This window comes from Charadrius vociferus, unplaced genomic scaffold, assembly GCF_000708025.1.
Source record: "Charadrius vociferus isolate BGI_N301 unplaced genomic scaffold, ASM70802v2 scaffold341, whole genome shotgun sequence".
Taxonomy (NCBI): Eukaryota; Metazoa; Chordata; class Aves; order Charadriiformes; family Charadriidae; genus Charadrius; species Charadrius vociferus.
This window is the reverse complement of record NW_009646847.1, coordinates 1,181,023-1,192,517: the sequence shown is the minus strand read 5'-3', so window position 1 is coordinate 1,192,517 and position 11,495 is coordinate 1,181,023. Positions and strand designations below refer to the sequence as shown.

The window sequence follows — 11,495 nt, the reverse complement described above, 5'->3', positions numbered from 1 at the left end:
GGCCATGGCCAAGGGCTCAGCTGCATCCAGGTTCCTGAGGCACCTGGGAGAGCTGATGGCCTCACTGCTAGCAGCTGTGATTTGCCCCAACCTGCCTGTAGTGCTACAGTTGGCCCTGCTGGGTTGGGCCCTGCTGCCAGCTCCTTTGGAAGCTGAGGATTTCACCTTCATTTGCCCACGAGCTGAGAAGTTCCTTCCTTTCCCAGGGAAAGCACTAGGCATGCGGTTGCCTCACTGCCTCAGTCCCCATGTCTGGGGTAGGTCACCCCCCTCCTAAACATGGCCAGCCCAGAGAGCGCAGAGAAGAGCAGAAGCACATTGCAAGCCTGCTCCGGCATATGCAGCTGGTGCTCCCCAGCTAAGACAGGGAGGATGGCTGTGGATCCACCATAAAGGCACTGAGGGAGTTCTACCAGAGCACTGCAGACCTTGTTGGAGCATCTGAGAAAGAGCAGCTCCAGATCTGTGCCCTGGCTTCTTCCTTTGTCTCAGTGTTGAAGGGGCTTTCTTTGGTACAAAGCACCTCCAAACACCAGCTTAGGCTAGTTTGTGTGGCTGGCAGGGTGCTTTAGGGTACACTCACGCTGTGTCATAAAGCATCTGTGAGTATAATGCCTGAAAAATGATACTAGCACGTTTGTGGTTTAATGCTACTTTGCGCTTGCAGCAGGGAAAACCTAGGCGTGGTGAAAAGGCAGTGTTATATTTGCAAAAGATGTTAACAGAGGATGTGGACTTGAGAAATCTAAATATCTTTATGAGATACATATATTTACCTATGTCTCTGACTTTCTCAGCATCCCTCGCCAAATGCTGCTGGGCTAAGAAGAAACAGAACAGTGTTAATCATTGCAGAATATTTGCATGTTAACAGACACCTCTTGGGCATCTCTGAAAGGAAAGGGGTCCATGAAGGGAGAGCAGTCTGAAAAGAGCAGCTTTCTCTAAAAGCTCAGGTGGTCTCAAGCAGCTCAGGTTATTTGATTCTATTTGGAGGTCTAATGGCGTGAAATCTCTAAAGCCATCTACCATTCTCCCACAGCCCCAACTTTTATGTCTTTCTTTTTGTTCTGGAATTACTTTCTTTGAAGGGAAGGGATGTAGCAGGGACACTCAGCTAATGTGTTGGTGACCTTTTCATACACTGCTACCTTTCTCATAGATACCTCCGCTCTAATGGAGTACTAGTACCCAAACTTTGTCCTGCACAGGCAATGAGACACATCTACAGAATGTGTCAAGAGGTCTTGCAGTGTGTATCCTAGAGTTAGCTCACTTTTCCTGTCATTGGGGAGGCAGGGTTGACCTGTGGGTCCCGATTCCGCAGGAGGACAGGTGAACAGAGCTGTAGGTGATGACATAAGGCACTCTGCAAGTCGTGCCTCTGCCAGTTTCAGGGACTGCTCCCGAAGCAGCTCACTAGAAGAGGCAATCCGATGGCCGTTACTTCCTGTTGACTGCACAGGCACTCCTGTTTCCATGGACTGAACAGACACCAGGCCGCCTGTTCCTTATTACTCTACGGAGCTGTTGTATTCAGCAATCATTAACTCTGGCACTGCTGGTGTGTCACAAACATCCCACGTAGCATGTTGCCCTGGCCTTGAACACTTAGGCACCAGCACCTGGCATGGCTGGCTCCGCGCCAGGGGGCAGTGCCTTGCCACACCAGTGGGCCCCATAACCCGCCGCTCTGTTGGGGGCAGGAAGGGGCTGTGAGGGCCAACGAGCGGGCACAGACAGGGCTGTTCTGTGGGGAAAGGGTCAAGCTGCCACAACGAGCCTCCGGCATCAGCGGGGCAGGAGTGGCCGGCTCTGGTCTGTGCCAGGCTTGCAGAGCCCATCCCACCCTCAGGGTCTGGTGGGTGCCTTGGAGGGTCTGAGGTGCTCTCACCATGTCCCTGCTGGTGACAGGGCAGGCCCTGAACTGCCAGCTGCAAGGCAGAGCAGGTCTGGGGCACCGCAGCACCATGGGTGGAGCGAGGGTGACCCACACAGTGGCCAAGCCAGAGCTGGCGCAACAGGAGCACAGTGCAAGACTGGCATGTCAGAATGTTTATTAATAAAAAAAAGTCACAATAACTTACTCCCTTTGTCACACAAAGGGCTCGGTATAAAGAGCTCTGGCCTCCTAAGGTAACACAGGTAAGGGATAGGTGGGTAGTTTTCTCTTGTCCTCCAAGACCGTGGCCTTCTCCTGTCCCCAAAGGGAAGCGCAGCCAGCACAGGAGCTACTGGCAACATGGGGCCTGGCACAGGAGCAGCTACGTGCCCCTGCCTGAAGCTGCTCTGCGGGCAGCACAGACCAACACAGGGTGCAAATGCAGAGTATATGGAGACCACAGGCACGGGATGCCAGAGGGTGTGCAAGCTGCAGTGGAGGAGGAGAGGGAAGTGGCTGCTTCTTCCCATAGTGCTGAGGGGTCTGTGGAGCACAAAGAGTGAAGCAGCAGGAAGACAGCGGCTGCTTGCAGGCAGGGGGATGTGGGGCTGGCTGGAAGCAGCCTTGCCTGCCTGGCTGCTGCCTCACACAAGGTCTAGCCTGGCAGAGGCAGGAGGCCAGCTGTGGCTACTTGTCACACTCCAGATCCTGGGCCCCCTCAGCACCCTGGTAGTGCATCTCACAGAACTCCTGAATGCGGCTGCAGGCCTCCAAGATCATCTCCTCAGGCACGGTGATCACCACGCGGAAGAAGTTTGGGTATTCAAAGCACTGAAATGAGAAAGGATGAAGCTGTCAGATTATCTGGGGTAGGGGTGTAGTTTCAGAGCTCTGCCCTGGGGCCATGTGCACTGTCAGTGAGTGAAAATGATCAGTGTGGGACAGACTGGAGGACAGCAGGGCTGGGCTCTTGCTCCCTTAGACTGTTTTTTCGGTTCCAAGCAAATGTCCCATCTCCATTTGTGTAGGCATGATGCTGTGAGGGTGACAGGCCAAAGGACTCTGCATGGACTATGCAGGACCTAGGGAATGGGCTGGAAGGAGCTAGGGAAGGAGAGGGCTGGAGAGTATCCAAGGCCCTGTCCGTATCAGTGCTGGAGGTGGAGCTGGAAGGAGGTGGGCACAGGGCACAGATGTTCTCAGCCTGTAGTCTGTCCCAGTGCCTACGGGAGTGGGGGACTGGAAACAGGGTGAAGGAGGGAACATAGGCGGTAGCAGTCCCAGGCCTCTGAGGGAGCGGCTTCAGCAAGGAGGTGTGGGGGTACATAGGGTTTAGGGATACAGCTCTGCCAACCTGAGAAATACAGAGCAAGCCTGGAGCTGGGAAGATCGTTGGCAGCCTGAATGAGGGCTGTTAGTGAGCCCGAGACTGCCAGTCCCCATCCCTCCACACTGCACTTGGAGCTCATAGCCAGCACGTACACACCATTACACAAAATGGACACTGCACACACAGCTTCCAACCTGTCCCCAGAGCTCAGAGCTGCAAACCCCTCTTGTTTCTCTCCCCAAGCTTTGGCCCCACAGCTCCCTGGGGCTCTCAGTGTTAGGCTCACCGTGGCTGGCAAGCAGAACACAGACTGCTCCGAGATGAGTCGCTCTGTGAACTCCACATCATTTTCAAACTCAGGGAAATGCTCCATCTCAATCTCAACCTGCAGCAGAGGAATATAACATGGCAACTAAGGGCACCAAAACTATCTGCAGTGTCTGTGCTTACCCACATGGCCCAAAAATTTCCCAGCCAAGTGCAGCTGTCTCCCCTCAATTTTTGCTCATGATTTGGGCTGACTGGAGTGTAAGACATGAACAGAAACATATAAATGAAAATTAGGGCTTCTTTAAGAAGTATTCACTAACTGCCTAAAGCTGGAATTTCAGACAAGGAAAACTTTAGTGAAGAATCTGATGGCAAACATACAGTAATCAATCAGAAGTGAAAAGGAATAAATAAGATACTGAAAAAGAACTTGGGAGAGAATGCTAGTCAATATGCGTTAATAATTCTGTCATGCAAGAAATCCATACAGTAAGAAAAAGACAAACTAATGTTTTTGTTTAAAAAAAAAAAGATGCAAGTTCTAGAATATCATGAACAAAATAAATCCTTGCAGGATGATACAATTGGTAAAATGACATGGAAATGCTGAAATGTTCAATAAGTATTTCTGTTCTGTATTTGGAAAGAAGGAGGCTGTCCCTTTATCACATAAGGACAGCAATATCCTGGCCATTTGTTTATAGCCAAAGATTATTTTAAACATCTTGTGAAAATATTCTTAAACAAACCAGGTGAGAGATAATTTGCATGGAGAAGTACTGAAAGAGCTAGTGGAAGAAAAATTTCACCAGATGTTTTAATTTGAAATAAATGTTCAGATACTGCAGAAATACAATAGGTGTGAAAGCATCTTAAAGCTGTGCCTCTACACAAAAAACATAAGCAGAATGACCTGTGTAACGCTGGGTAAGGTTGGAAACAGGGTCAACTGATAAAGGCTTATCTGTAGAAAATGAGTGAGACTGATACTGTAGTATTCTCCAGTTCCGGGTCCACATTTTTAGAAGCTGATGAGAAACTGGAGACACTGAGACACACACAAATAAATTAAAAATGTGTTGATAGACTTAAATGTCTCAATTGCGCTTTGTTGAGATGAAAAAGGAAATTTCACCACATCATAAAAAGTTCCAAAAATAACAGGTATGGAAAAAGGCAGGAAAATAGGCAACAGCACAGGCATAAAACAGACATGCTAGTAGGAAGGAGGCTACATCTTCAACAGGAGATAATCTGGCTTGTGGTGTATGGGCTTCCCATTACCAGCAGGCTTCACAGCCAGGTAAAACAACACTGTCTCCTAAAGTTCAAGTCACTGAGTTCTGTGCAGGAGCAAGTGGGTGAAATGTACAAGCCTCTGCTACGTGAGAAGTGCACAAAATATCCTGGCCTTCTAAAATGACCAAGGGATGCATCTACCACACAGGGCAATGTGAAAGTGCATGGTAATGGAGACCTGGTGCCAACCACCAACCTGAAACCATTGACAAGCACTGGCAAGGAGACCAAGTGTGAGTGTTGATGATCTGGAAATGGCATGTCACTTCTCGCTTACCATGAGGTACATGGCTCCAGCGGGACGGACAGGCTGGAGGCCAGGGATAGCTGATAAGGCAGCATAACAAAGGTCAGCATTGGACTGAAAAGCAGAAAGGAGAAATTTCAAAACAGGAGAAATTCCACGAAGCAGCTCAGCAAACGGTAGCCAAGCTCTGGACAAAAACTATAAACAGGTTTGCCCTCTGCAAATAAAGGGACAACAAATGCAAACAGCATGGGTGATCATGGCCTTGAGGACAGCAGGTATGACTGAGCTGAGCTCAGCAAGTCAGTGCCAAACATCCCATCCCCTGGGTCACCAGCTCCAGCTGCGGGTCTGGGCTGCCTGAAACTTATCACAGCAAATATTTTTGCCCCAGTCACTATGTCTCCTGCTGGAATTGGATTTGTTGGACTCTTCTAGACACAGACAGAACTGCACCTTGAAGCAGGGATGATGAGCTAGAGAGATAGGTCTCCCTCCAAACAATCCATGAACAAACTGTGCTGACCTGTTACAGCCTGTTTACCTTGAGGATGCTGAGGGTGTTGTGGTAGAACTCAGGAGGTGTTCGGTGCAAGATACGTTCCAGTGCTCCTTGGACAATTGTACAGGGTCCTAGGATCCTTTGACTCAGTCTTAGAAGGCCATCCCTGATCTGAAAAAAACATGGTGATATTTGTGGCTCAGACTGTGCTTCCCTGAAGGAAAGGGACAGCTCCAAGGCCTACTCTGTATTTCTATAGCTGTCCTCCCGCCTTCTAAGTGAGCATGGAGAGTACTAAAGAACATTCTCTTGACTATATGCCAGGTATCTGTAGACTATGTACAGTGTCATTCTCTGTTCCTCAGTTGCAGATTGTCATGTCAACAGAGACAACCTTTGGAGCTTCCTGATCTGACTCAACCGATGCTGGAATATAGCTAATACAAATAAAGCCAGAGCTGTCCCAAATACCACTTTGCATTTCCCTTAGGTTTAGGCCCACAATCCACACTTTCAAAGTCAGGTAGGGACAACCAACATTAGCTCTTCTGCTCACTCAGTTGGTCCTCTCTTCTCCCTCTTCCTCTGCAGAATGCCTTCTAGGTGGAAAGGTCACTGCAGTAGATGGTTGTTCTTGTAACACAGCTGAACAAATGGCCAGATAAAGCACTGGCAGCACTGCAAGGTGCTTTGTACTTACTTTTAAGAGAAACCATATAAAAGCATATAGAGACCACACATGGGCTCCATATGCTGGATAAGCCATGCAATACCTTCAGTGCACACTGGAGCTATCTGAGAAGAGAAAGAATTAGAAGCACACAAAAAGGACAAGGCCTATGGGAAGGAGCAGCAGAGACAAGTGTGTTACAGTGTATATGGGGGTAGAAGGCCAAGTATGGAAGCAGACGGAGTAAGGAAGGGACATGAAAAGCCTAGAGGTGCAGAAAATCATGTAAGCAATTGGGTGACTCCCATGTGAGAGCAAATGAGCAGTACATGCCTGTATCAGTCAAAGCCCTGGTGATCCACATACTGAAGCCGCTGCAGGTCTGTTGCCGTGACAGCGACACTCAGCAGTTCTCACCTCATTACCAAAGATGTCTCTCCTGTCATGAATTAGGATCCAGCCCATCCGCCAGCCAGGGACTAGCCACCGCTTTGCCAAGCCACCACAGGACAAGATTGGCACGTTGGTGCTGAGGGTTGCGATGGGTTCATACTTGCAGTCAGCAAACACCTGTGACAGGAGGCTGTGTTAGGGCTGTGCCCACCTCTTATTGTGAGACCTGTGGGGCTGTGCACGAGGCACAACAAGAAGGGAGGCAGGGAAGTGACAGGAAGTTGATGGTGAAAGCTCCCAGCTTCAGGGTATGAACATGGTAAGTTCACTCCCATCAAAGTGAGCCATTTGGGAAAAGGAAAGGAGCTGTACATGAAAGGTACCCCCAGGACTGCATACCAGAGGACTGGAGCTCCAGGCATGGACCCAACCACAGTAGAGGGGAGTGGAGCTGTTGTTCACCTCTGGACACCTGGCTGCCATGGCCAACAGGCCAGTGTATCAGAAAGGACAGGCAGCATGGGGATGCAAAGGACTGCAACTGACACTCACCATGTCTCCATAGATCTCGTCAGCAAGGATGGGCACACACTGTCTTGATGCCACTGTGGGAGAGAGGGAAATCAGCCCGGCCACTCTGCATCCTCCATGGGAGCAGACTGGCCCTTTGTTGCAGGGCTTGGCAGGGCTCTGAGGGAAGCTCCATCGCAGGGCAGAGGGTCCCTATCTTCCTCCTACAGACTGTTCATTTGGAGAGCCCAAGCACTGGGGATCCCTGCCCTGGCTGAGCCTAATTCTGCTCTCACCTGTGGGAGCAGGCAGCACAGCCCTCCCCCTGACAGGCCAGGGCTCAGAAAGCATAGGGCTCCCTATGAACATTCTCCCTCTGCAGAGCCAGAGTGGACAAATGAGCGGTCCAAGCCACACAGAGCATTTGAGGAAGAGCAAGACACACGCTCAGCATGTTCTTGCCCAGGTAAGGCAACACCTTCACACTGAGCAAGCCCTGCTTCCTGAGGCACGAGGAGAGAAGCAAAGCCCTGGCCCATGGTGCTGCAGTGGGCAATGTGGGCAGACACTAGACTGGCTCACCTGCCAGGATCTTCTGGAGGTGGCTCTTGCTGAACACAGAGCCGCAGGGGTTGGACGGGTTGTTCACAATGAGGCAAGCTGTCTTCTCATCCACCAGAGACTCCAAGTGCTCCAAATCAATTTCCCAGCCCTTCTCTGGCTAGTGAAGTGAAGAGAAGGGGAAGTAACAGCTGAGGAACTGGACTTGCCACACAGGGTGAGGTGTGACAGTGCCCAGGATAGCTCAGGTAATCTTCACCCACTTCCCAGGCAGGGCCAGGGTATTTCTGAGAGGCAGGAATGTCAGGGCTGCCCCTTCTAGTCCTCCCACCACTTACCAAGAGATTGTAGAGTTTGACTTCAATCCCCATAGACAATGCCAGAGTCTTGTAGAGGGAGAAGCCGGGCCGTGGCACCAGGATGTTCTGGCCTGGGTTGGCCAGCACTGCCAAGGCAAGCTCTATGGCCTGGCTGCAGCCACTCGTTAAGATGACATCCTGCAAAGAGCACACAGCAGTCAGTGGGAAGCACAGCCACTCTGAAGTGCCCCGGCCACATGGGAGTGACATAATGCCCAGGCTCTGCCAGGTGAGAGCTTCTCAGCCAAAAAGACAAGTCAAGAGCCTGACTGAAAGCAGGAAACCTCCAACAGCTGGAGAGCTCAGCCTCCTCTCAAAGAGAGTGGAGGAGAAATGCTCAGGACAGGGCATGAGAGCAGCAGTAGGGGGCTGTGGGACAAGGCCATGGGCTAGCCTTCAGTCCCACAGCTGGGCAGGGCAGGGAGCAAGCTGGGGCAAGGTCCCCATGCCATGTGGTCAAGGCATGGGCAGCAGTGCCCTGCCTGCACTACCATGGGAGCACCCCAGATGGGCACCAGTACCTGGGCCTCCAGTGGTGCCTCTGGGCAGTTGTAGTATGCGGCCACGGCTTCCCGGCAGGACTGGTAGCCCAGGGGAAGAGAAGCCAAACATGGAAGGGAGGTTTTTACAGATCATTTCCTTTTTCTTGCCAGTACAAGGCTCACAGCTGCCACCCAGCCAGGGGGCACCGTCCCAAGGTGGCAGACTGTCCTGCCTCAGGCCAAGCACCATGCAGCCCCGAGGCTGGGCCAGGAAGGCCAAGAGCACTGAACATGGCTTTCACTGTTCAGTGACAGCACAGGGGCAGCCACCCTGTCACCACGCGGAGTGTGCTGTGAGGCAAGTGTGATCTATGCTCTGTGCATGCTTTTTGCACTAACTGCAAACAGGGCTCATGTTGTCTGTGAGGTCAGGGAGCCCAGGGGGACTCCTGGCCAAGGCAGACCAGAAAGGAACTTGCCTGCAACCCACGGCAGGGAGACACAGTCCTGAGCCCTTCTGGGTGCCTGAAACCCTCCCTGCTCTGATGGCTGGGGGAGCAAACACAGCTGCTGCAGGAGGCTCTGGGCCTCAAACAGATCATGCAGGGAAGGGCACTCCGGGACATCTGGGGGATACACATGCTTGTGTTCTCATGGGACTATTGGTGAGGGCAGCTGCAGGACGCTACTGCAAAGATATCCACTGGCTACATATACCTGCTGTGCTGTAGGAGCGGGCACACGCTTTCATCCTGCTCTCACAGGAAGAGCTTTCTCAACTTACCAACAGATGGAGCATAACCGTTGTAACGTCCTGAGTCCAAAACCTCCTTCACAGCCCGTGTGACCTCATCATTTGTGGGAAGGTTTCCAAAGACCGTTGGGTCTCCTTTTCAAAGAAAAAATAGGAAAGTTCTTACTGATCTGTGACAGGCACAGAGCTTTGTGCTTCAGAGCTCTGCAATCTGCCAGCCACACAGTCGACCCCATTGCCCAGAGGCTTCAACCACAACACTATGCTCACCTAAGGACAAGGAGATCATAGCTTTCTTTGGGTTAGGCTCCACCTTCATGCTGTCTACGATGGCTCGGACAGGATTGAAGGTCTTCTTTGACATTTCAGAAGCCCTGACAGCCCATCTTGGCTTCCGGCCCTTCACCTTCCCCGGCGATATGCTGTTCCCGTTGGTCTTGAGATGAACATCCAGCATAGGGGCATGATCTCCGTGGCCATTCACTTGGATCAGGTACGAGTCCATCCTGAGAGCTGTCAGTGTGAAGTTGATTATCTGGGCTTAATTAACATATGCCACAAAAGGGATCTGCCAATTTAGGGGGACAGCCTATGACTCTCTGAAAGCTGTAGACCCTACCTACTGCCTATGGACCACTCAGTCAGCAGCAGCAAGGCTGTATTCAGGGCCGGGATGGAGTGAAACCCCAGATGTAAGTGAGAGCACAACACAGTGAGAAAGATAAAGGCACCTCTCTGTGCTAGCTGCGCCACTGCCTGGCAGGGACTTGCTGTGCTGAGGAGGAGCAGGTCCCACTAAAGCCAGCAGCCAAGAGTTAGCACTATGTTGTAGTCACTGCTTGACTGCAGATTCAGCGTTCCCCTGACAGAAGGGCCAGGTCACCCTCAACTCCCCCCTAGCTATCAACTTGCACACCTCAAGCTGCAACCACAAGGATCAGCCCACTGTGCGTGTTCACATCCAGAATGTCCCTCCAGTCTGCAGACAGAAATGCAGCGCTGTTTAAATCAAATCTCAGATGCCAAAAGGTAGTTCTGGTCCAACGTTACGGGGTGCACTGGGAGGTGGCAGGGTATAAGTTACGGACACTTGCCTCTGTCAGCAGAGCAACAGGGAAAAACAGCCCAGCCCAGAGACCCTAGATCAAAAGGCAGTGCTTAGAAAAGGAAGCAAAACCTGTACGGCCAAGAGGGCAATCAGGGAGGTGGCACTGCCTGAAGCAAAGGGCCTGTAGTCCTGCCCGAGGCTGGGTAACCAGCAAGGCACAGCAGAGGAACAGCTGTCTTCTAGGCCCTAAAATGCACACAAAAGTGACCCCAGCATGTATACCCAGAGTACAAGCCAGACCCAGCAAGCAAAAGCTTTACTTACGAACTGCTGCTGGCTCAAGGCTTTCCACCTGCAGAAGGTTAGGGACAAGGCACAGGAAAGGCAGAGACCTGAGCCACTAAGCCCATTCTTGCTGATACTGGCACACTATTTTGTAATCTTGCTATAAACAGCAATTCCGTGAACAGTGGCCCTTTCCTGATGGCAGTTCCTTAGCCCCATGCTCACAGACATTCACAACACAGCTACCCCTTCCTTGCTGCAGAGATGGAGCTGGAAGGGCTGTAGCGCTGCCGGCTTCAGGCAGGATTGGCCATCTGAACGAATTTCTCACTGCTTCAGTGAAGTTTGCACCTAGGGATGCCCCACACTGCTCCAGTTACTCTGCCAGCGATGCCTCATTAGCCTGTTTATAGCAACTCAGGCTGATCTAACAGGGCCACAAAGCAAGACTTCAGCTTCTCTGCTGAGGTCCTGAGCCCTGCTGGGTCTCCTTTCTACCAAAAGAAAGGCAGCTGAAGAAACATGCAGCAGGGCTGCAGAAAACTGAACAGAGAAATGAGCCATATATCTCAGTTCAACAGCAGGGCTGAGTCCCAAATGCATGGTGCAGAGTCTGTCCCCGCAGAGCCTTCACACCACCCTGCAACATGGTTCTTATGCAAAGGGGAGTTGCAGACACAGGCACAATGGATGCCTTCAACGCAGGCAGCCAGGGAAGATCTCCCCACTTCTCCCCCTGAAAGAAGCAATGTACCAGAGCATAGTACTTTACCTTCTACAGCACAGAGAGGGAGACACCAACAAGCTTGGGGGTCGAGTCCCTACTTTTCATCCAGGACAAATCCCCTTGAGAGGAAATTCCTGGGAATTCTTGCCCATGAAATAAGCCCCAAAACTGGGCGT

General features: G+C 51.4%; 1 protein-coding gene across 1 annotated transcript; it reads right to left on the bottom strand.

Moving 5' to 3' along the window:
- Positions 1-2,569: 2,569 nt before the first annotated feature.
- Positions 2,570-9,764, bottom strand: TAT (tyrosine aminotransferase). The gene is made up of 12 exons (XM_009894050.1): positions 9,530-9,764; positions 9,286-9,394; positions 8,680-8,683; positions 8,545-8,604; positions 8,003-8,161; positions 7,686-7,824; positions 7,146-7,198; positions 6,618-6,770; positions 5,573-5,701; positions 5,059-5,142; positions 3,499-3,597; positions 2,570-2,713 (listed from the first exon to the last, which is right to left on the bottom strand). The coding sequence occupies exons 1-12, from the start codon at positions 9,762-9,764 to the stop codon at positions 2,570-2,572; spliced, it is 1,368 nt and encodes a 455-aa protein (XP_009892352.1).
- Positions 9,765-11,495: the final 1,731 nt, after the last annotated feature.

Bases quoted from the DNA above. Each gene is read 5' to 3' on its own strand.
- TAT (XM_009894050.1), bottom strand. From the start codon at position 9,764: ATGGACTCGTACCTGATCCAAGTGAATGGCCACGGAGATCATGCCCCT. The intron at 8,162-8,544 runs GTACTGGTGCCC...TGCTCTTTGCAG, and splicing joins AGGCACCACTGGAGGCCCAG to GATGTCATCTTAACGAGTGG. The intron at 5,143-5,572 runs GTAAACAGGCTG...TCTGCTTTTCAG, and splicing joins ACACCCTCAGCATCCTCAAG to TCCAATGCTGACCTTTGTTA.